Genomic DNA, 25,487 nt, shown 5'->3' on the forward strand with positions numbered 1-25,487 from the left:
TGTATGCAAGTTTATTCTAGGAGGGTGTTTGGGAAGACTTGTTTTTTGAAACTTATAAGTTATGTTGGCTTTTAGTTACTTTTAGCTTTTATGATAAAAATGCTATAACATTGTTTGGGTAGAAATGCAATTTATTTGATCAAACCTAACTTATAGAAGTGAGCTTATAAGGTAGTTTTTTAAAAGCTGGGGTACGCCAACTATTGAAAATGACACTTATAAGCTAACTTATTTATTACTTTAACAAACAGGTAGAAAAGAAAAAGCTAGCTTAAAAACTAGTTTGATCAAAAAATAAGCCTCCCCGAACACTCTCTTAGTTTTGCTCAATGCTAAACACAGGACTGCCAAATTTTAATCATACTTTTATTGATCATTACAAATTGAAGACACTCTACCTAAACCAAAATAAACCTTCAAGCCCTAGGAGGAGGATGCATTTACATGAACATGGCCTACAATCATAAGAGGAAGTTTGAAGCATCAAATGCATCAAAAGTCACACCGAGCTCTGACGAAGAGTGCATCAGGAAATCGACGTCCATCATCGGAGAACTGTTCGCGGATGTCATTGCAGAGAGGGTCTCAGTGAAGTCGATGATGGGCGTGGATGGGAATGAGAAGGATGATGAATGTGTCGGCGCTGGAACTTTGTAGTTCAGGTTGTCACTTTTAACCTTGAGGCTCGTCTGCGGTGATGACGTCCGCTGGCAAGTGTGGGATCCTCTGTAAGTGACTTCGAAGATCGTTGGATTGTCGTCGGATTGTTGAACCTGCTTCGTTGCCAGGCAGCCCTGAGACTGGCGGTGACTGCACCTGAAGTATCCTCTGCAGGAATTTGAGGTAGTATGTTAATAATTTTACTATGACGATTTCTCATGCACCTTGACATGTTTTTATCCTTACAGTATCAGGCTGTACTCAAATTGAGACTTTTGCGTGTGTGTGTGGGTGGTTTAAAGAACAGTTGATTTCTGCCTTAATGGATGAAGAACGAGAAAAAAATGATTTATGTGCATTACATTAATAATGCATCGGGTGACTGTCTATCATTGAATAAATATAGTATAAATAATAATGTTGGAGACTAATACATCATTAATGTAAGGAAAATTTATCAATGGATAAATATTGTATATATCTTTATCTTCATTTTGCCACAAGCTTAGCCATAGAAATATCTGATATGTGTTCTAGTTTGCGTTACTAACCTTGGGTGTTTAGTTCTAAGGATCTCCTTCTGTCCATATTTCCTCCAGCTAAACCCATCATCCAATGGCCCTTCTGCTTCTGGCCCTGATCCCAACTTAACCTGCCGACTCGTCCCTTTTCTCTGCATTTTCCTGGGGGGAAAAAAACCAAAAACTAATTACAGACTGATCTCCATTTTCATAAACTATTTTTACCAAATTTGAACATCAATATAAGGGTTATAAAAGAATATAGCTAGTTATCATTCATGTTCTACTTTTTTTTATTTACTACATGCATCTTCCGGTCACGGTGACAATGTTACTTTTCCGTTTGTTTTTAAACTTATATGAGGATCACAAGCTGGCTAGAATCAGACATTTCTGCAAGACATTTACACGTCATTCCCGCTGTAGTTTAAAAACTAAGGAAGAAAAGCAAATGTTAGAATTAATATAAAACTATGATCATTAATCCTCACCATAACTTCGGAGTTTTGGTGTAATGGTTAGAAGATTTAAATTTAAGATGATATACCATCTTAAATTGGTATACCATCTTAAATTTAGTTCCTCTAACCATTAGACCAAAACTCCAAAGTTATGGTGAGGATCAATGATCATAATTTTATATTAATTCTAACATGCCCCCGCAAGTTCAATGTCCTTTTTATGGATCGAAACCTGGACTCACGCGGCGGTGTTAATTTGTGGCCGGTGGGATTTGAACCTGGGTTGCTCTGATATCATCTTAAATTTAGTTCCTCTAATCATTACACCAAAACTCCGAAGTTATGATGAGGATCAATGACCGTTTTATATTAATTCTAACAGCAAATAAAATAGAACAAGAGCGCGACAAAAATAGCCAAATCCTAAACATAACCATACCTCTTCTTCGATGCCATCTCCTTGTGCTCAGCTTTAAATGGCTGCTCTGAAACCCCATGTTGTGGACTTAGGGTAAACAACCGAGGGGAGCCTGTAGGAGCATTTGCTTTGGCCATGGCCATGACGTTCTCAAAACAATCAAGTATATCCTGTACAAGCGACGCGCATAACTCAATTGAATCTAGGTTGAGCTTGGCATCAAGCTCCCTAACTAGCTTATATCCACGAGCCAACTCATTCAATAGCATATTCATGCTCTTCACCATTTTCGCCTTTTCCGTCAGTAGAAGCCTAGCAAGAAGGAGATTGTGCTCAGCTTTAAATGGCTGCTCTGAAACCCCATGTTGTGGACTTAGGGTAAACAACCGAGGGGAGTCTGTAGGAGCATTTGCTTTGGCCATGGACATGACGTTCTCAAAACAATCAAGTATATCCTGTACAAGCGACGCGCATAACTCAATTGAATCTAGGTTGAGCTTGGCATCAAGCTCCCTAACCAGCTTATATCCACGACCCAACTCATTCAATAGCATATTCATGCTCTTCACCATTTTCGCCTTTTCCGTCAGTAGAAGCCTAGCAAGAAGGAGAGAGTATCAGTCCATCGATCGTACTACAACAGTTATTATATATGTCTGATTCTTCTGAAGAGACTGATATATAGAAGGGAGGAGAGGAGAAGAGAGAGTTTGTCGTAGGAGAGTGAGTTCAAATGATCGCAAAGGGGGGCATGTGGTTTTATAAAAGGGGTTTGTGATTGTGGGGCTAGCGTGGGGATTAAGATTAAGCTTCTTCTAACAAAAAAAATTAAATGAGAGGTTGGACTAGTCTCTGGTCAGAAGATGTATAGAGATGAGAGATGAAGAGCTAGAGATGCGGTTGCTGACCAGTTCTTCTCTTATCACGTTCCCTAAGATTTTTATGGTGGATGTGTTTGTTTAGTTTAGAAGATAAATAAATAGATGGATTATTAAATAACAAATGGAGATTAATTAATTAGAGAGGGAGGTTAAACGGACTAAGAATATTCTAAGTAGAGGGGTGAGGTCAGCAGTTGCCCCTTCGCTTACGTTTTTGATTAGTCATTAGAGATTTGAAGCCACATGTAATAGAAAAGGGCATGGGTGGCTCAAGGGAAAAGACGTCAAGGGAGAGGCTGTTAATGAAGAGGAAATATGTGATGGATTAACAAAATGATCAGCTGTCAAGCAACAAAAATGCTGAGATTTCCATATGCTTAGATTCGGCTAACAGGATAAACCTCTCTATTACGTTATCTCTTGGTAGCTCATCATAATGTAAAATTTATTATCGTCTTCTTAAACTCGATTCTTTTTCAAGAAAAAAGATATAATTGTTTGTTTCTTCAATTCTTTTCTCCCTTCTTCTATGTTGGTGATAGTATAAAATTGTATAACCCTCAATATTCACCATAACTTTTAAAGTTTTTATATGCTGACAGAATCCTTTGACATTATAGGATAGTAACCCGAGTTTTATTCTCACAGTCTATAATTTTGAAGTGAATTTTAGAAAATGATACTGCTAAGTAAGTCCCGGTTTTAACATATACGAAAGGCATTCAACCTGTGAGGCTATGTTAGAACATTAAATTACAGTATCATCGCAGTTTCAAGGTTTCGGTATGGTGACAATGTCATTTGACAATTTTGTGTTACTTGTGTCTCTCGACTTCCTTCGAGAATAACTTGTAATTATTTCTGGCCCGATGTTAAGAAGTTGCCAAACACCGCGCCAAGGCTGTCTTTGCCAACCAATTAGAAATTAGATTGGATCGAAGAAGGATAAACAAGCTTTAGAACTAGCTCGACGGATATTTTTGGACCTGAGAAATATATCACAAATACTACCGATCCGGTTCCTATCAAAGACAACCTCTTCAAAATGCAGTCAGGATAAAATTTTGAGCGAGCAAAACACATAATCTAATTCAGTGAATGTGTGTTCACAAAAATTTCAGCTGCTAGCGAAATGTCACGTCAAAATCTTGGTCATGTTGTACTGGAACCGTCTTTCGCGGGGCAAAGCGATGTATAAGGCGATTTGGCATCATTTTGTTCTCAGATGAGACTAACTGAGAACAGACTAACAAATAATGAGGTGCACACTTTCACCTAATTGTTAACCAAAACTCACAACAGTTGCTGAACATATATTTTACTGTGCATGCAATAAATTGGTTGTAGGATCTTGATCCAAAGTCCATTGGCTTGGACTTTTGAATGTGCTTAGCTACAACAATATCTCCATATTGATGGTTGGATTTGCTATTAAACTCACCATAATTCTATTTTAAACTATAATTAAGTTGGGTTTCAAATAAATCCCAATTAGAATACATGTTTAAAAGTAAATTTAACAAACATTAAGCACAAAAGATGTCTAAAATTCGCTTGTGAGTATCACGTGGAAAAAATTTGGGGGACAATTCTCACGTACAGTTGCATAACAAAAGGTATTGAAGTGCGATTTTTAGAAACTTTAGTGTACATAAGTGCTGCCAGCCAAAAACAAGAGAGAATATATAAGTGCAAAAGTAGGGAAACTATAAATTTAGCCTAAAATGAATCCACCAAATGCTCATGCATGTCATAAACAAAAGGATCAAATCCAAACTCACAACTAGAACAAACATCATCTCTCAACACCCCTAGAACTGAGAAAATCTCACTACTCTCAGGATGACTCCTGTCCTCAACACAGAAAACATGAACCCTGTCCTTAGCCTCAATCCAACTACACCCGGGATCCTTCTTCACTCTCAATCCCCTCAATTTCTCTCTAACTTCCCTCACTTTTTCCCATCTCCCAACCCTAGCATAGATATTAGACAAAATCACATAAACAGACACATGCATTGAGTCCATACCCAGCATCCTCTCAGCTACCCGCTCACCCACTTCCAAATCCATACAAAACCAACATGCATTCAATAGAGTCCCCCACACAACACTGTCAGCCTCTATAGGCATTTTGAGCACAATTTGCTCGGCTTCTTGAATTCGCCCTGATCGACCAAGAACATCGACGATGCAAGCATAATGTTCAACTGTAGGATTCAATCCGTAGTCTTTCTGCATCGAGTTAAAGTACATAATTCCTTCATCTACCTTGCCCTCTTTCGCACAGGCTAAGAGTATACCAGTGAATGTAACTGTATTTGGATCGATTTGGTGCTTTAGCATTGCTTCGAACTCTAGTATTGCTTCGATGCCAAGCCCGTTATGAGCAAGCCCATTTATAAGTGCGGTCCATGATGCCACATTGGGCGAGATAATACCACGAAATGCTAGCTTAGAATCATCAATGCTTCCACATTTGGCATACATATCTACAAGAGAAGTTCCCACGAAGACATTGGATGCAAATGGTGTTTTGATTAGTTGTGCATGAATCATTCTCCCTTGAGAGACTGTTCCCATGCTTGCACAAGCTCGAAATAGAGCAGAGAATGTCGATCTGCTACATACAATTGAGGATCTTTGCATGACTGCATATAGTTTTATGGCCTCGGTAGGTTGCTCGTTTTGTACATAGCCTGAAATCATCGAATTCCATGTCACAGTGTTATTCTCCTCTTTGACAAATTCGAATAGTTTCAGAGCCTTATCAAACATGCCAGCTTTATGGTAAACCGATATCATGGTGTTGTACGAGACTATATTCTTGCAAGGCATTCTATCGAACAAAGCGATGGATTCTTGAATCCTTCCATTATCGGCGTACCCTTTGATCATTAGATTGTATGAAACAGGGTTTTTCTCCTCCAATTGATTGAAAATGAACTCAGCTTCGCGAATATTTCCAACGTCAACAAGACTTCCTATCATCAAATTGCAAGTATTTAAACAAGGGTTTTTATCCAGTTGATCAAAAACCCTCTTGGTATCGTCCAAATACCCAAGTTTACAGTAGAATTCAACGAGAGCTCCACTAATCGAATCATCATGCTCCAACCCCAACCTTATCAAACACCCATGAATCATTCTCCCAAAATCTACAGCTTCTAATTTCACACAAGCTCTCAGCACACTATCATAAGTGAATTCATTCGGTTTCACATCACCATTACTTGTCATCGAAACAAACAACTCTAGAGCCTTTCTACGCTGCACATCATCATCATTCTGAGCACAACCCGAGATCAAAGAAGTCCATGAGTAAACATCACGACTACTAACATTCATTTTATCAAACAAATCAAGTGCTTCATCCAACATCCTACTCTTGACAAAACCCACCACCATCAAACTCCACAATAACGGATTCCTACAATGCAACAGCTCAAAGAGACGATATGCATTCGATATATCGAAGCAAGAAGTGTACAAATTGAGCAATGAGCTTCCGACCAATGAGAAGCCTTCGAAGCCCGATTTGAGAATGAGGGAGTGTATTTGCTTGCCAAGGTCGAAAGAGGAGGAGCGAGAGCAAGCGCTGAGGAGTGAAGTGAAGGTGGTCTCATTAAGTTTTGTATTTGAGCTGTGCATTTGGGTGAGGAGTGTTAAGGGTTCTTGGGTTTGGCCACATTTGTTGTAGCCTGAGATTATTGCGTTGTAGGAGACTGTTGTTAGTTGAGGCATTTCATCGAACAGTTTTCGGGCGGCGTTCAGATTGCCGGAGTTCATGAGGTTGGTGAGTTTGATGTTAAAGGAAATTGAGGAGGGTTGGCTAAGAGTATGGAGGAATTTGGTAACATACAATGGAGGTCGGGGTCTAAGGATCATGTCTGAAAAATCAAAGAAAAGAAATGGAAAAAAAGGGGTCAATAGTTTTGGGTTTTAACTGAATTCCCTGTGGGTTTTTACCCACATATCCCCCACACATTAACCATATTTGCAAATTGCCCCCAAGTCATGTTTTAACTCATTCAAAACTGTATTTAGCAAATGTTCAGCAATCTTCATGGCGTGACATAAGACATTGCCAAAGAATCACAATGTACAGATATCATCTGATGTTTACGATCAACAAAAAGGTTATATTGTCTAACCTGTATTACAAGGTCTTAAACTCACTCCCATGATTCCAAGTTATAGATACTGAACATAATAGAAGCCTACATCGCGAGTATGAAATTTCTCAGCTTAAATTCTAAAGTTACAGTTCTTGTTGCCAAGGAGACAAAAATATTTTGAAACTTCACAGAAGATCAAAGAAATAATCTAGACCCTGTCCAATTTCCCATATCGAAAGGCCAGCTCCCCACGCCTTAGCTTCATCCAATCTCATAGATATCGACATCAGTGAGGGATAAAACACAGCATGGTTCACGTTTTTACTTGAATAGATGAAGAAGTGCTCCGCACTTTTCTCTTCCCATCTCAGATACGGTCTGTGAGTCTCGAGCAACGATGTATAATCTCTACCAGTGATAGCACCACCTCCAGAGCCTGCACGGTGAATTTTAACGATGTAAGTTTGTATTTCCACATCAACTTTCAATGAGCGCATTAGCTTGGGGGTCGTTACATAGGTCATAATAAATGGAAGAGCAGCAAAGAAAGATCACGGCATGACACTGCGAATGCACTTATGACCACCCTAAGTTTGGTATTCGAGCTTGATCATAACCTGAAATCATTGTGAGTGATTCTACATTGTAGTGATTCACATACCTTCTGAAAGGACAAAGTCATTTCCGTAGAAGTTGATGCCAACAAAAATTTTGTGAGCATGAGCATGAGCTCCCCCGTCAGTATCACCACCGAGAAGCAATTGAAGGGAAGACCGAATCCATGCCAGGGGAGCATTTGGACCGGGATTCTGAGGCCCTGAGAAATCATAGGTCATTAAAGAGAAGCCATCCACATAATCACTCAGCTGCTGGAGATCTCGTGGTCCAAAATCATAATCTGCAAGATTCGGAGAACGTGGTGGAGGGATGACAAAAATCAGCTCCAGATAATGATTTGCATTTCTAACCGACTCCTCTGAACGCAAAGCTTTCCCCAATTCTTTAATGAACTGTAGGGCCTATACATTCCAACACAAAAAAGGGGCCCAGAAGCTAAGTAGAAAGTTATTTCTTGATTAAATAAAAGAATCCAATTGAGATTATTTATGTAGCTTAATTACAAAAAAAGTCTGATTTGATGAGTTGTAATTGGTTCATAAAGTTGTCAATGTCAATATAATAAAGGATGTTGATAAAGGCTTTTATACATATTCTGCCGGGCTTCTTCCTCTTCATGCTTATTAATGTTGCTATTCCATCTTTCCACTACCAATTTTCCATTAATGAGTAATGAAAACTTAATTAAGAGTGTTCAGTTCTAAAAGGCTATATTAGTTAATTTTTCTGGAGCAACTGTCATAAAAGTTCAAGGTTCATATCCTTCAGTTGATATTTAGGAGTCTCCAAAATTTTCTTGCTTGCTTAATTTCAGTGTCAGGTTACATCATTAAAGCCACACATACATGCAATTTGGTTAAAGACCCTGAATCCATAATATTAGTGCTTTCCTGCTCTTCTACTAGTTGATTCAAAGTGTTTTCTCTAATCAGGGATTTGACCAACAGTGTAGTCAAATGGTGAACTGGAAACACCAAATCCTCGGTAAAATGGGTTCAAATGAGATAGGTTTGGGTCGGATTTGGGGTCAACCCTATCTCAACCAAAGCTCTTAAATCCCAATATAAGCTAAAACCAAACCCCATTCTTGGATTAGGAAATAACCCATCCTAGCTTGAGTTGGATCTGAGTTTTATTCTGTTTGCTAGGATTGGGTTGATAAAAAGACATGCTCACTTTTATTGTGCAAGCATAAAAGGGAAAGTAAGAGTTCTACTAATAAAATAACATGAGAGCAACATGAAGCCTGTTAGTTTGCAATCTAAGATTAGATCATAAATGACAACCATGAAAATTAACTAAACAGTCTAATTTTTTTAATCATTCATGATTTTTATATATATTATATATATATATATATATATATATATATATATATATATATATATGTATATATATATATATATATATATGAGCAAATATGAGTATCTTGGTACAAGCCACAAAAAGTTGCTGGGATTGGTAGGATGTGCACATCCCCTCCACTCATTCAAATATGGGACCACATTCACATGGGTTACGTGGGTGGATGAGGATGTGACACATCACTACAAGCCACAAAATTTTGCTTGTACCAAGCATACCCATTTCTCTCTCTCTCCATTCTCTCTCTCTCTCTCTTTCTCTCTCTATATACTTATATATATATATATATATATTATATATATATTATATATATATCATGATTAAAAAAATAGTGGCACCAACAGGTATGGTGCTCACCTACACACACTGCCACAAACATAAGGGGGACCATGAGAATCATGATAGATAAGTTTCTTGACACAAGGTAGAAGGACTTCAAGATTGTAGAAAAAATGAAGTTCATGCATATTATGACGAATTTGAGAGAGATAATCAGCCACAAAATTACTTTTCCTGTAAGAGTGAAAAACAGAGCCACTCAGCTGCCAAATCTCAGTTTGTTAACAAACAAAGATAAAAAATACCATAAAACTAGACAAATCTCAGTAGATTCAGGTTGGTTTAGATCTTGTCCGGGTTAAGCCAGATTCAGTTTGGATACTGATTATAGCAGTACGGCAAGGATTCCAAAAATTAGCTCATACAAAAGTAAGATAATAAGGCATTATAACTACTACTGGAAAAAGGCAATTCACGTTCAAACATCATTCTTTTATTTAGTAATGATTTCTCTAAGCGAAAAGTATATAGAAATTAGAAAGTAAGTGAGATAGTAACAAAGAAAGTAATTTATTTAGTAATGATTTCTCTAAGCGAAAAGTATATAGAAATTAGAAAGTAAGTGAGATAGTAACTGGCTTTTCAAGGAGAAAGCTGCTTACATTATTCTATATGCTGATGAACAAAGAAAAAGAACTGCCAACAAAGTGAAATTTGAGAAAAGAAAACAATCATCTGAAGAAAACATACTCAGAATAGGAAATCAGATAACTAATATAATGCTTTATTCTTAGACCAATTCTAAGTTTTTTCAATGGTTCAAGACAAAAGCAAAGCAAAGGTTTCATTTAGTATTTACCATGGCACGCAAGTCCGGGTCATGTAGTACACCATATCCCGCCCACCTTGACCACGATTCCAGAACAATGCCATCATATCCCATTTCCCTAACAACTGGCAGACAGATGTCAAACTGAATTTTCTATTTAGAGGTGTCTGCCTAGTTCAAATATAGTTAAGAGGATTGATCACAGAACAATAACTTACTTGCATTCAGTAACAATGATATCAATTGCTTTACTTCTCTGTTTTTTGCTTTGAAGCAGCCCAGCAGGAAAAGCTTCTAAGACAACTCTTGGTAAAACCTGCATGAATATATGTTAAAATAATGAAGTAGCAATTTTGTTTAGATTATCTTGGAAAAAAATATCAGATTATGCAACTCTTAATTACAATATTGGTATGATTACAAAGTACAGAAAGGAAGGGCAAGTAGTAAATAAATACTAAGATCTATATTTCGTTAAAAATTTGAGATCAGCATAGAACAAATTTCTCAAATTGGCATCCAGTATGACTAGCCGCATGGCTCTTATATATTAATAGTACGTAAGGAAAATATCTAATAAGCGAAGTAATCCAGAGTATTCAATAAGCACTTGAAATTCTCTGTAGTGAGATATACCATCGAGGGGGCGTTCCTCCTAAGTTCTGAAATCCAGTCCATGTCAGCATTATGCCGGCCATCCAGAACCAAGTTCTTTCCCTCACTGGACAAAGGCAAACTAATGAGAAGTATTCTTAAGAGTACTTGACTTCAATTTATTAACAAAGCCGCATACCTTTTCAGATCATACCACACAGGTGACAGATGAGTAAATTTGGACGTGAATAGTTTGGCCATATCATAACCTTTTGAATTCCTGCTATCATATACATCCTCTTGAGAAGTTTCATAAAGAAATATAGTTGTTACTACCCAAATTAGCTTTTAGATGAATTCGTCTGGGCAGCTGTGAACCAACAACAGAGTTTGGTTTATTGCTAGCATAACAGAGAGAAGAATTGTTTATACATAACTACTGGGTAGCAGGATAAGACTCCAATAAATTTCTTAGGTGATACAACATGCAGAAGTTACAACATGCAAGAATAAGAATAAAAACCATTGATGTTAAGGGGCTGTTTGGTTCGTTTTTTAACTCGGTGGAAAAGTTTTACACCGCCTCCACATCAGATTTTTCGTGGCCACGTAGGATATAAGCTTTCCGTCGGTTTTTTTCCTCATCTTTAGTTCGCTAGGGTTGAATAAGGGAAACTCGGTGAAAATCGCCGCCACATTAGATTTTTTTCTCTCCCCCAATTCCTTCATCAACCTCGTGAAATCGACGAAAACTGCAGCCACGTCAGCTTTTTACCATATAAACAAAAGTTTTCCCTTTTTTTCATGCGAACCAAACACAAGAAAAATAAATACATTGGTTTCTCACCATTTTTTTTGTGCGAACCAAAGCGAAACAATCTATTTCTTGGAAAAGTTTGGAAAACTCAAAACTTGTGTTTTTGTACATGGAAATACATTTCCCTGTATTTAGGAAACGAACCAAACAGCCCCTAATTAAAAAAAATGAGAAACGTTGACAAACTTAGAAGGGAGATAATATTAAGGACAATAGCATGCAAGTGGTTAGTTTGTTTCTTAATCAGTACACCTCAATAACAGATATTCATGTTAAGTAGGTGCTCAAATAGAAACATATGCATTATTACTTAACAACTATTCATTCAACACGAACAGGTTCTTTTAAACTGCTGCGACAATAATCATCATAAATCCTTTACTGCCAGCTGAAAATCTGATACTCTAATAATCTACTAAACTGTTGGATTTAAAAAAAAAAACTTTTCTTTCATTCTTCGGTTTTAAGCTCAGACAAAGCTCCAAGTAACAAAAAAATTAAAAATTAATAATTAAAAAAGCCACTAAAATACATGAACTTATATTGGAATCGGGAGAAAAAAAAACCATACCAGGGAGTGACATAAGCCAGCACTGGATTCGGAAAATGCCGATGGGTCCTGTTCTCCGCTACCTTTGCATTCTCCTAAAAATTAGAAAATAATAAACCACAGTCAAAACCCCAATTAAAAACAGAGAAATTTTATTCTAAAAAATAAAGCTAGGGTTTCGAATTACGCGGATGATTTCTTTGTAATCAACTCTGGGCTTGACAAGTTCCCTATCGAATACCGAAAGGATCGGCGAACTGTGGGAGCTAGGGTACAGCGCGATCGACGCACCGAGAACGAGGAGGACGAATACGATGAAGATCAAGTACGAGGAGAGGGAGCGACCATTAGAAGCAGGGATTCTAGGGTCTCGAACCGCGCGGTCCGAGTTCGCGGCGGCGGCGGAAGGCCGGCGATCTCGCCTCCGAGGTGCCATCTTGGGGTTTGATGAGGTAAAGATCGGAACTTGGTAACGTTCAGATCGGTAAATGGGTTGATAAATCCTCTGGTGTACCACTATTGACTATTGGTCCTCAAGTTGAAGTTATAAGCCATGATCGCTTACTAAAAATGCACCCTAGTAATCGTCGCGAAAGGCGAGGAATCAATTTGGGCAAATTTCACGTGTTAGAGAAGATGAATTATGTGAGCCTGAGTTTTTAGTTTGCACGATTTAAGTCGTCATAAAACGTGCTAATTACACGTAACTGAGGGGCACAATCTGAAATTCCAATACGAAGAACCTACAGATGTGATTTTATTTAACTAAAGGGGCCAAATTGTAATGACACTTACGATGCAGGGGCTAATATAAAAACCGTGGAAGCTTTGGGGGATCGGTCTGAGAGTCTGAACTTCTCGGGCTTCAATTTCGCCCCGCGATGCGAGTCTCAGCCCATTCGTTTTATCCAAAATTCCAGATAAAGCCCTTAATCGCTTTGTTTTTTCTGTGGCTTACATTCTAAACCCCTAAACTCTCTCTCTCTCTCTCTCTTCTCTCTCGAGGTTGAGGGATCAATCTTCAGAATCCTCCGTCGATCTCTCAGGCCCAGTCCCATGCCCGCTCTCCAAGCCTCTCTCCTCTGCCGCCCTCCCCTCTCTCTCTTCTCCCCTCCCAAACCCCCCATTCCCCCCAACCCGACCCTCTGTTCCCGCCTCCGCTCTCGCCGCCGCCTCTCCCTTCTCCTCTTCTCCCCCGCTCTCTCTCAAAACTTCTCCGATCAAGATCCGGTAGAGAGATACCGTCGGCCGAGGTCTCGTCTTGCGGCGGCGCGGCGGAGGCGGCGGCGGAGGAGGAGGCCGGCGGTAAACACTAAGGAGAGGAGGTGGTGTGGTGTTCTTGATTGGGGCTTGGGAGAGGGTTAGGAGAGGGTTTGATTGGGTGATGGGATCCGAGTGGATGAGGTGGTGACCGTTGTGGAGGAAGGAGAAGAGGTTGGAGATGTTGATGGCCGAGGCCGATGCTAACCCTAGGGACGCTGCTAAGCAGAGCGCGCTGCTTGCCGAGCTCAATAAGCACAGGTCTGGGTCCTTTGTTTCCTTACAATTATGCAGAATTTAGTAGACACAACGCAATGTTATGCTGACTGGAACAGCGCATTATGTTTGACGCATCCAATTGGTTGTAACTGCGTGTTTCGGAACTAAAGCCTGACTACTTGCTACGGTTGCAAGCATTGTGTTGTGTTTGAAACCCCTTATTGGCTTTAAGTGAGTTTTTTCAGGACTGAAGCTTGCAACTTGCTACGGTTACAAGCACTGCATTGTGTTTGAAAACACCTAACCGGATGTGAGTGGGTGTTTCAGAACTGACGCTTACAACTTCCTAAGGTTGGAAGCATGAAACGTGGAATTAAACCTTTAGATGGCAAACGTTGGTTAGTGACATTACTAGATTTAACATTTTAAGCACAGGTTTGGTCGTTTGCTTTTATAGTTTCACGGTTTAGCAGACAAAAGTGAGATAGTATGGTATGCTCGATCCACCTAATTGTATGCACGTAAAAAAAATATAAGATTATATGCATAAAAGATAAGTCTTAAGACATAGATTAATGACCTTAGATCACGTGTCAGCTTGGAACTCAAAACTCAGAAGCATGTCTATGAGGGATGTCTTACTGATCGAGCCTGTAAAGCATATCCAAAGCCTGTTCTTTGGGATATTGCTTAATTGCTTCACATCAATGGTTAACACATTGCTTTGGCGTGAACATAATTACCATTGCCAAATCTGTTGCAATATGATGGCACAATTTAACAATACTTTATACCTAGATGCTACAGTGAGTCGGTGACTGTACAAGGTTAATTATTCTGAGTGCAATAACATCTAGCATGACACACTCATTTTCCTTATGGCATCTAAATATGATTATAAAGTTGAGTCTTAATCCATTTTTGCAGTCCGGAATCTGTTATTAGACGATTTGAAGAAAGGAGTCATGCAATTGACAGTAAAGGAGTTGCAGAATATCTTCGAGCTCTAGTTGTCACTAATGCAATTGAAGAATACCTTCCAGATGAGCGTTTGGGCAAACCTTCGAGTCTTCCAACACTGGTAGTGTTAAGCCTCCATGTTCTTTTAAATAACATCATTTCACATGCTTGATTAGAATCATAAGGATTCATGTTAGCAGTATCTCTCTCTTTCTTCTGTTTTTTCTTGTTAATATATTGTTGGCACAATACGTATATCCATTGTTATTATACTTGGACATTTGACATTATTTTCTTTGTAACTTGTTTAACTTTCTGTTTCATATCAATTGTTATATGTCTGGATATTTCACATCATTTGCTTTTTTTTCCCTCATTTAATTTTTAAAATTTTTTTGAATTCTCGTTGTTTGCATTACTTTTGGGGGGGAAAAGGCGGGAATCAGTTCATTCGTGGAAGCTCATGAAGACAGTAGTTTAACTCATTATGAATCTATGATATATGTCATATAGATATAAAACCATCCTTACTTTTTCTATGAAAACACAACATACAAGTTATCCATAATGAAAACAAACACTTCCTGCTAATTGAAAAATGAAGGTACAAGAAAGTCAGCTAATTATACATTTCATGGTCAACAAATATGTATGTGTTGTAGTTTTAGTTGTGCAATGTGAATATGGTGTTCCACTATAGGATCCAAGGAGATGCAACGTTTTATGATGTTAAATGAAATAGAAGTTACGTTGTATAAAAGTTGATGTTCAAGTACTTTGCCGATGGTGTTTTAGTGTTTCATCGTGTAATATTTAGGTGTATCAACTGGGAACATGGATCTAATCATAAAAAACTCAGATATCTATGTACCGTTATAAACTCAGATATCTGTATATTACTGTTTTATCTTGTTTTACGATGTAGAAATGTGCTACTGGTTATAAGTTAATTTTTTCAAAGAGCTGGGTAATTGTTTAGAAGCTGATACTAAAGCAATATGCCAAAAATGCTGTTGTGTTGCATGTGTTTTTCAGTTTGGACTTTCACCAGTTGGAGATGAAGATATGAGAATTTAAATTCTATGTTTTCAACTATTAATTGTGACATGTTATGTGACAAATTACTATATTTCTATGTGCTCAAATTTTGAATCATATGTAAGCTACTTTCACTGTTGAGAAGTTGACACCTGGAATAAATGCCTCTAGGCCTTATTGCATTGTGTGTCATGTTTAGGGAAGGTTCTCCATTGTCTTCAAGTCTCTTCCTTCTTTCTACATGATCTTAGTTGCTATTCTCTTGATTAAAAGATGAAGTCACCAAGATTGCCAATTTTGGATGCTTGCTCGCAGTCATTTAATTTACAAGATCAAGTCTTTCTTTGCATATTGTCAAAGATAAAGATCAATAGTTGCATATCTCTTGCATATTGCACATTTTAATAGTAAGAAGAACGCACTGTTAGGTAAAATTCAATTTCTTGGGATTATTTTCTTTCCAGAGCTAACAGCATGAAGTTTCTTTGTTATTTACTTCAATTTTATTGGTATTGAATTGATAATTTATATCAGCTTAATTCGGAACTTTGAAGATAATTTATACTAACTTAATTCGGAATGCTAAAGCCTACAGTTTTGTGTGTGCAAAAATAGTTTCTGCATGATAAGAACGGTCATTTTCAAGCAGACGGAACTTGTAAAAACTCCAAGCTTGTTGCATCAGTATTTGTTTCACAATGATTAACAAATTATTAATAATTAACAAATTATACATTATCTTAACTCTTTGCAGTACCCGTAACATATGCTTTGTTTCTGTACCTGCTTTACATTTTTCTCTAGTTATGAGGGTTTATAGCTTCTTGTTTATTCTTGCAGTATTTTTTACTTCTGCTAAACCAATTTTCATGTCAGTAGCTGCAAGAGTTGGAGCAACGTGCATCTGGAAATGATGATGAGGCATTCTTAAATCCCGGAATATCCGATAAGAAGCCATTACATGTGGTTATGGTAAGTCAACTGTCTGCTCTCCCCTCCCTTTAGAATATGCAAAAAGTATAATTTATTTTTCCATTCTCCATTCTATTTCTTTTGTTCATGCTAAGTAAGGACCCTTCATTCTTTGGTTTTACTCATCAGGTAGATCCCAAAGCATCAAATAGATCGACTCGTTTTGCTCAAGAACTCTTTTCAACCATCTTATTTACCGTTGTTGTGGGCCTAATGTGGTATGTTTAGTTTAATATATTTTCTAATGTACTTGCGTTTAATTTTTTTACTTTATGTTATTCTCAAATGACAATATTTGGCATACAGCAATGTAGTATATACTATTCCTCAATTATTAATTATTATTTACAGGGTTATGGGTGCAGCTGCACTCCAAAAGTATGTTGGAAGCTTAGGTGGTATAGGTACATCTGGTGTTGGTTCAAGTGCTACATATGCTCCAAAAGATCTCAACAAAGAAATCATGCCAGAGAAGGTAATGCATTGTTCTATCTTGGTATGTTCTACATTCTGCATGTTTAACCTTCTCATGCATTGGAATGTAAGTATGAAATTCCACAAACTATACTTACTTCTCTGCTTTTTAATTAATCCTTGACTTGTTTATCTCAACGGAGAAGGGAGGGAGGGAGGGAGGGAGGGAGGGATTATGAGTTAGGAAATTTACCATATTCCCAAAAGAATATGCATTCCCCGGTAAGTGGTGGAAGTTTTTGTTGTCTTCGCTAATCCTTTTTTCCAGGTTATTTCAAATTATGATTAATGGTATGGAATCCTAATTTGGCTAGAACTCAAGCAAAAATGAGGGTTTGTACGTGTATACACATACTTTAATTATGTTAATGACCTTTAAATTGCAGTCATGGGTTTTTGGGAATAATAATTTTATTCTTCTTCCATAAAATAGATGATGATATATTTCAAAATGTCTTTGTTTATTTTTTTTTTAAATATTCGTAACGGTCTATCTGACGTCAAGATTGCTTATGTGCAGAATGTGAAAACCTTCAAAGATGTTAAAGGCTGTGACGATGCAAAGCAAGAACTTGAGGAAGTAGTTGAGTATCTCAAAAATCCAGGGAAATTCACGCGTCTTGGTGGCAAGTTGCCAAAGGTTTGTCCGGATACAAGTTTATTTTATACTTATCTTTGTTGCACAGTTTTTTGCTATTCTTGGTGTTGGTAGATCTTAGCTATTCTGTCATGTCATTAGATATTTACAAATTTTTTTGAGAGTGTTATTTACTGGTTCTTTTTACTGGAGTTCTCGGTAGCCTTACTGATCATTCACCTTATGTGGATTAGTTTTTTTAATCACCCAATCAATAGTTTTATTCTTGTACATACATTATTTCATTGATATATAAGCACGGGGATAATTGTTTTGCAGGGGATCCTCTTGACTGGTGCACCTGGGACTGGGAAGACATTGCTTGCCAAGGTTTGATTCAACAGAAACTGCTTTGGATCTTCTGATCATATTTTCTATTTAGTTCTGGTTTGGCTGTGCATTTCTTTGTAAAACTGCTTTGACTATCTGCATTTGATTACATTTAGAAAATTGTTTGGGCTTACTTTTCATCATCATTATTGAGAAATCATTCTAAATGTGTTCGCTTAAGGGTTTTATCTTGTTCTTTGGTAAATGCAATACTATTTATGGAACTTTCTCCTTCTATTTTATTTTTGTGGGACCCGTGTAAAATGTACCCTTTTAAGTTTAATTCAATGAAACTTGACTCAACCCGGGCTAATGCTTTTAGACGTTGCCTTGGCTTTGAATGGATTATCAGGTTAGGATTGTGATCTTTTAGTGCTTGTCTTAAGATATGATTGGCTTGCAACCCGACCTAACCTGTTTGATTCTTACTTCTATGTATGGGTGCAGAGATGTTAGAGGACTAAGAAAAAGTGGCTAAGAATAAATATACTGTAGCCACATGTTTAATATAACAAAATGAGCTCATCAGTATGATGTTAGAGGCAATTTAACCAAAGTGTGGGATGAGATTTGGGTAAATGGTTTCTACATGTGCAATTGAAAGCAATGAAGCACTCCTTTTTCATGATGGGATTGTTACTGATAGTAGGTAAGTACTTGTGACAGACAATTGAGCATAAGTTGTGAAGGTTAAAGAGGACATGATATTTTGTAATTGTAAATAACTAAGGGACATGGCCTCTAAATGCACTGAATGGATGAATAGATTCATTTATCCTACCACGGTGATGAAGGCTTTGCTGTTCTTTGTGTGGGAAGGGATTGAACGCGCGCTATTAGTTTCCACTTTTCTACTTGATTTTTTGTATAGTTTTTAACTTTTTGTGATGCTTTGAATAGTCTTTTTTTTTAATAGATTGTTTCTCATAGGCATATTGTTTTTACCTTTTCTCCTTTAGATATGGCATGCTGTCATTACTGACATCAATTCTCTTCAGGCTATTGCTGGTGAAGCTGGAGTTCCCTTTTTCTATCGTGCAGGTTCTGAATTTGAGGAAATGTAAGACATTCATTTTTCAGATATTATGTTTCATTTGCTTAACTAGCTATTAAATATTAAATATTACACTTATTGGTTATGCTTTACCTGAGTTACTTAACCACCCTTTCTAAGTTTGAGGAATTGTATGAATCCATTTTTCAGATATTACGTTTCATCTGCATAGTTAGCTATTAGCAAATTACACCTGTGGCTTATTCTAATGAGTTTTCCCAAGTTTCTGATCTGCTCTGAGTGTGTGCATCATGCTCCACTGGACGCACACTTGTTTAGCTGCATGTGCATGCCTTTAGCACATCCATATGACCATTTTGACATATTTGTCTACATTAGGGTTGACGTTTCAGCAATTACTAAATGATACCCTCAAAATTTGCGAACTATTTATGTTTCTTCTTGCCCCGTGGAAGCAAATTTTGCTGTGATTTCAGTTTGCTTCTAATTTGTTTCATTTTACTAACAAAACTTACACATTCTTAATGATGTTCAATATATTCCAACAAATATTCACCTGTTCATGAAACTTGAGCTTCTAAGGTTAATTATTTCATCAAAAAAAAATCAGTGGAGTGATTTACACCGAGGGTATTTTTGTACGATGATGGAAAACATAGGACCTTACCTGACGTTCAAATTAGGACCTTAAGTCCATATCAAAAGGTTTTAGTCATATTTTTCTTTATTTTACTGAGAAGACATAATTTTATAGTTGAAATTGAACTATTTATTTTTAATTTCCTTGCAGGTTTGTTGGAGTTGGTGCTCGGCGTGTCAGATCCTTATTTCAAGCTGCCAAGAAAAAGGTAGACTTTTCTACTGTTCTTTTCTTGTTGTGTGTGTGGTCATATTTCTTCTTTTTTTTCTTTTTCTTTCTTGTGTAGAATAAATATGTTATGCCACTATGAACATAAAAATTTGAAAAGTACTTTGACATTGTCAGAAAGAGCAATAAAGGACACACTTATGGTGCTAATAAAAACCAATGATGGCTTATTCATCATTGTTCAAACACCAGGGTTGAACCAACTGTTTCTTATTCTACAATGTATACTAACATAAGTACACGTGCATATACCAAGTTTGGGTGCCCTTATGGAGTTTGTTAGACTTATTTGCTTGTTATATGTGCTTAGTTTGTTGCGTTTCCTATATTGTAGTCTCTAAAAATCTTAATTATACGTTTTGAAATGTCATTCATAGGCACCGTGCATCATTTTTATTGATGAAATAGATGCTGTGGGATCCACAAGAAAACAATGGGAAGGTCATACTAAGAAAACATTGCATCAACTACTTGTTGAAATGGATGGTTTTGAGCAGAATGAGGTACTGTACAAAATATTTCCGTTTTCTGATAAATATTCCTGCCATATATCTCAATTCATGTCTCATCTCTGTAAAATTTCAATGTAGGGCATAATACTGATGGCTGCAACAAACTTGCCAGATATTCTTGACCCAGCATTGACGAGACCTGGTAGATTTGATAGGCATGTAAGTACTCAGGTTCTGTTATGTGCTTTTGTGAATATTTTCTTTTAGTTGCAAAAAACTGGAAATTGGAAATTATTTTCCCTCTCTGTTTTCAAGAAGAATAATAAAGTAACTTATGAAATTTGTCTGCATGTGTATCACTATCAGTAAATAAACTGGTGTTTAGATCACGTGAATAAGATTAATTCAGCATAACATTGGGGAAAATATTTGCTTTGCTGCATAGATAGATATGAATGTTTACTTTAAATCAAATGTTCTACTTTTTAGATTTATTTATATGCTTGAAGCAAAAAATATATTCTAACATCCACCACCTATTAGATTGTTGTTCCTAGTCCTGATGTGCGAGGACGGCAAGAGATCTTGGATCTCTATTTGCAGGACAAACCACTGGGTGACGATGTGGATGTTAAAGCAATTGCTCGTGGGACTCCTGGCTTTAATGGTGCAGGTATTCTCTACTGCTCCATTCAAATATTAGTTTCACACAGTTAATGTATTATGACTAATTTTTTTCAATCTAGCTACCTCAATCCCTTAAAAATGGGAAATTATTGCTCGTCTCTTTTACTTGGTCAAAATGATTTAATTTGCTTCCGTTGATCCATTTGGAAGATAACATGTGAATAGATTTGTTGTTAAGGTTTGCTTGTCATGCTGTTATAACAGGACCCTCAAATGAGAGGGTTCTAAGGGAACCTACACATAGGAAAATATCTCCCTGTAGATTACTTAAGGTCAATCTGCACCGCTAGATAGCGCATGATACCTCATTTACTTGTGAACACGAAGCTTTCAACTATGCAGTAATTGAGCAAATTTTCCTAGATGGAGAAAGAATCAAGGGAGAAATAAATCTGCTATATGGATAATGGAACTATATTCAACTCAGGCAATAATACAGCTTGACCTGAATCAGCAAAAAAGGCAGATAGACCTTCACTTGATGAAAAGTTCAAGATTTGATGCATGTGTTGCTGTAAAAGAAATATGTTACTGAGTTCTTCCATGTTGTTCTCAACAGATTTGGCAAACCTTGTTAATATTGCTGCCATAAAGGCTGCAGTAGAAGGTGCTGACAAATTAACTGCTGCCCAGTTGGAGTTTGCAAAGGACAGGATAATTATGGGTACAGAGCGTAAAACTATGTTCATAACTGAAGACTCCAAGAAGGTATTATCCTTTTCCCCATTTTATAAGGCTCCTAGGCTTGTATATTACATCTCCACTTCAAATTCCTCGATCGTTTCTTTCCAAATCAACAGTTGTTTTTCTAATTAAGTTCGTATAATATCTTTCTACAAGCTCACGGCATACCATGAGAGTGGCCATGCGATTGTCGCATTGAACACTGATGGTGCTCACCCTATTCATAAAGCCACAATAATGCCTCGAGGATCTGCTCTAGGAATGGTTACACAGCTTCCTTCTCACGATGAAACCTCAATAAGCAAGAAACAGTTATTAGCACGACTTGATGTTTGTATGGGAGGAAGAGTTGCAGAAGAACTTATATTTGGTGAAGACTCTATTACAACTGGTGCAAGCAATGATATCCACACAGCTACAGAGCTTGCCCAGTACATGGTACATTTTCATGTTCTATAAAGTTTATATACACTTTTATCTGTATATTTATCCTTCAAACATTATTCTGACTATTGTTTGTCAGGTGTCAACTTGTGGCATGAGTGATGCAATAGGTCCCATTTATGTCAAAGAACGACCAGGATCAGAGATGCAATCACGAATTGATGCTGAAGTATGTTTTCATTTCTCCATTTTATTTTTTCCCCATAAATACTACCAGTTGAACTTTTCTAATGGAAGCTATTATAATTGCAGGTGGTGAAGCTCCTTAGAGAAGCGTATGAACGAGTCAAACAATTGCTGAAAAAGGTTTTCCTCTAAGATCTCTTTTAATTACGGGAAATATTTAAATTTTCTACCATGCATTTTTCTGATGAGCAGATGTATAGGGAAACTTTTGCTTGTCATGAAACTTTGCATTTCCTAGCACTTCATGAGTTACATTTAATAAATTTGCATCATAAGCTAACTTTGCCTTGATGGTTAATAGCCATGATACAGAACTGTAACAGCCATCATCACGATGAGGAGGGCTTTAAAGACACATAGATGCATACCTTTATCAATACATATACTTCATATGTATCATGTATGCGTTACCTGTACCTGCAATAATCCTGGTGCACATGCAAATCTTGCTATTGGGTGTTCTTAAATTTGTTCATTTAGTGAACTGTAAGTTTCACAGACGGATAGTTTTGATCAGCACTGGGTTATAGATCAGGACAATCATGCATGGTTGGAACGAAGTATAGATGTTTGTATAATTGCTATTCTGTGTACTATCTGAAAGGCCTGAATTTGATGAAGGAATGAATGAGTTGATAAAATCAACAAAGCTTATGAAGATTTGGTCCTGTACGTGTGTAACAGGTTCATACTCTGCACATCATTAAATTACCCATGAAAAAAGTGCTTCTAGATTACTTGAGCAAACAATGGTATTATAGCACCAAGTCTGCAAAATAACCCACATGCAAGGTTTATTGGCAAGATAGCAAAGAGAATGGTTAAGTTGAAAAAGTTGACAGATTCTGCAATTTTCCCACTTGGAAAATCAGGAGAATATACTACTCAAAACTAAAAACAGTTTGTGAAATATTGTCAAATATCTTGAATACTACAGTGATGTGACAGTATGAATCACTGTGTTAGACTATCGTAATCCAAAATGTGTCAGCATATCAGAGTATAAAATACTTGCCTTAAAGCCTTAGTCATAGCTCCTGGGGTTTTTTGGAAGTGAGAGAGATGTTAAGGTGGCATCAGAGATTCAGATTCAAATCTCGAGTACATATTTAATGTAGACTAACAAAAATATTGTTGCCTAAAATATCCTAGATTTCAATATATGAAAAAGGACGATCAATCTACGGGGACATATTAGCGCATAAAAATTGTTTCCCTCAACATAACTTCAGAATTTTGTTGGTGGAAAGGAATTTAAGACAGCCAACAACATATTATGAAGAATAATACATTTTAACTTCCAATATTCTGGTCATAGAAATGTGCATTTTACTGTAGACAATTATTCTTCATAGTAAGATGAATCGTTTTCTAGCGTTAAGCAACAATATTCCAGGTTCATGCATATCCTTCTGTAACCTTATCACATTCCAAATCAAGATTAATTGATGATTTTTCCTTTATGGAGAAAATCGGTCAGTCTTTTTAGATTGATGGTTGAGATATTGAGCCAATTGTTCTTCATAGTAGTCAGATGAGGCGTTTTCTAGCGTTAGGCGACGATATTCCTGGTGTGTATCCTCCTGTAACCTTATAACATTCCAAATGCAGATTACCTGATGATTTTTCCTTTCTTCATCGACAAAATTGGTCAGTCTTTTTTTTAGATTGATGGTTGAGTTTAACTGTAAGTCTATTTCTTATTTGGGTAGTTGATGGAAATATTTGAGTATGTAATATCTCATTTTGATTGTTCTAGTCTGGACTCAGTTGGACCCCAGGGAGGAAGGGATGGAATTGTATGAAAGATTAAAATCTTAAATCTTGACTGCTTGGTAAATAAGATGGTCATATCATGTTTGAAAATGATGAAGGGAAAAGGTGATGGTTAAACGAACTTTGTTCACATGAAAAGAGAAGAACTAGAGCATAAGCTTGTTGATGCATTCTAAAACCTCCAACATGTCAACTGTATTCTCTTTTCCCCTGAAATTCCTAGATAGAATATTTAATTAGGGTGATCATTTACTTGTGGAAATGTTATATTTTGTTCTTTGACTACATTATGTCTTCCTTCACCTAATAATACTATTTTTGAGTTATTATCTCATTCTCACTTGAATTTGACTGTATTTGGCAGCATGAAAGTGCGCTACATACACTAGCAAATGCTCTCCTGGAGTATGAAACCCTTGGTGCAGATGACATTAAGCAAATATTAAATCCTTATGGAGGAGTCCAATTATCCGAACAACAACAAGAGGAGCTTGCGCTGACATAGAATTTGTGTCCTTCATTGATGAAGCCTTTACCAATGTAAAGCATTGTACAGTATCACAATTAAAGGTATTTTATTCTTCCCTTCATCGGTCTCCTCTAAACATGGTGGAGTCATATTCTTTAGCCCCAAGATTTATAAAATTGATAATCAGAGGGAAAATAAATCCTCCCCGTAAACAAAATGAAATCTTCTTGGAGCTTGAGGCTGCAATGTACTTGAGGAAGAAATAACTTATTGTATTTATAGAAACTTGTAGGATTGCCGATAACTTGTATTGTACATTCTAAAATTTCCCTATTATAGCTGTAACATTAACTTGGTTAACAGGTACCGCAATTTTGTTGAACATTATCCTTTACTGTAGAAGATTTTTTTTTTTTTTAAGTTTCTTATCCTCGTTGTATCAATATGTTTTATATATTCCCTTTTAGTATGGAATTAAGTGCTTCTTTATGCTTGACATTTGTTGCAACTGTATTTGAGGGAACCTGCTGAAGGGATAGTAGAAGTATGTACTTTTCAGACTTGTCTACTTTATATTCAAAGTGCATTCTAATACTTCCTATTAACTGGTAAATCTCCATGTCTCGTTTCTTTTACTACTTATGTAAATGGTGTTCTTTCTTTAAATCTCCTGCCTCTTTCTGATATCTTACCATATATGAGGAATAAAATGTTTATCTGAATCATAATCTTTTTAATTACACGTTAAAAGATGAAAATTCATCATATGATTTATAATACATATTACCTGTGTTAAGTATATATTTATCAAAGTTGAGTTAAATTAAGAAAGTGCTACGGGTTGTTCTGCTATATTTTCTGGACAAGGTACTCTTGCTATGCAGTCTTGACATATTTCTGTATAG

At 36.8% G+C, this 25,487-nt stretch overlaps 4 protein-coding genes across 6 annotated transcripts; 1 reads left to right on the forward strand and 3 right to left on the reverse strand.

The window, feature by feature from the left end:
- LOC109829681 (probable WRKY transcription factor 41) lies at positions 288-2,369 on the reverse strand. Its single transcript, XM_020396728.1, has 3 exons — positions 2,082-2,369; positions 1,212-1,343; positions 288-828 (listed from the first exon to the last, which is right to left on the reverse strand). Exons 1-3 carry the CDS (start codon positions 2,345-2,347, stop codon positions 462-464), a joined length of 765 nt encoding a protein of 254 aa, XP_020252317.1. The 5' UTR covers positions 2,348-2,369; the 3' UTR covers positions 288-461.
- On the reverse strand, positions 4,643-6,829 carry LOC109829396 (pentatricopeptide repeat-containing protein At2g13600-like). Its single transcript, XM_020396523.1, has one exon. It carries the CDS (start codon positions 6,827-6,829, stop codon positions 4,661-4,663), a length of 2,169 nt encoding a protein of 722 aa, XP_020252112.1. The 3' UTR covers positions 4,643-4,660.
- On the reverse strand, positions 7,058-12,754 carry LOC109846680 (chitinase domain-containing protein 1). The gene is made up of 8 exons (XM_020415927.1): positions 12,299-12,754; positions 12,133-12,206; positions 10,944-11,024; positions 10,787-10,871; positions 10,369-10,466; positions 10,181-10,268; positions 7,721-8,078; positions 7,058-7,495 (listed from the first exon to the last, which is right to left on the reverse strand). Exons 1-8 carry the CDS (start codon positions 12,545-12,547, stop codon positions 7,245-7,247), a joined length of 1,284 nt encoding a protein of 427 aa, XP_020271516.1. The 5' UTR covers positions 12,548-12,754; the 3' UTR covers positions 7,058-7,244.
- LOC109846689 (ATP-dependent zinc metalloprotease FTSH 11, chloroplastic/mitochondrial) lies at positions 13,449-25,140 on the forward strand. 3 transcript variants are annotated; one of them, XM_020415935.1, is made up of 17 exons: positions 13,449-13,632; positions 14,518-14,671; positions 16,468-16,560; positions 16,690-16,778; positions 16,912-17,035; positions 17,555-17,674; positions 17,951-18,001; positions 19,000-19,061; positions 19,807-19,864; positions 20,262-20,387; positions 20,475-20,555; positions 20,880-21,009; positions 21,583-21,731; positions 21,864-22,145; positions 22,231-22,320; positions 22,404-22,457; positions 24,478-25,140. In XM_020415935.1, the coding sequence occupies exons 1-17, from the start codon at positions 13,553-13,555 to the stop codon at positions 24,616-24,618; spliced, it is 1,884 nt and encodes a 627-aa protein (XP_020271524.1). In that variant the 5' UTR covers positions 13,449-13,552; the 3' UTR covers positions 24,619-25,140. The 3 variants fall into 3 exon arrangements, with proteins under 3 accessions (XP_020271524.1, XP_020271533.1, XP_020271528.1); XM_020415944.1 differs by having other exon boundaries at positions 16,465-16,560; positions 24,478-25,133; XM_020415939.1 differs by lacking the exon at positions 13,449-13,632 and adding an exon at positions 13,869-13,988.

This window comes from Asparagus officinalis, chromosome 1 (assembly GCF_001876935.1).
Source record: "Asparagus officinalis chromosome 1, Aspof.V1, whole genome shotgun sequence".
Classification (NCBI taxonomy): Eukaryota; Viridiplantae; Streptophyta; class Magnoliopsida; order Asparagales; family Asparagaceae; genus Asparagus; species Asparagus officinalis.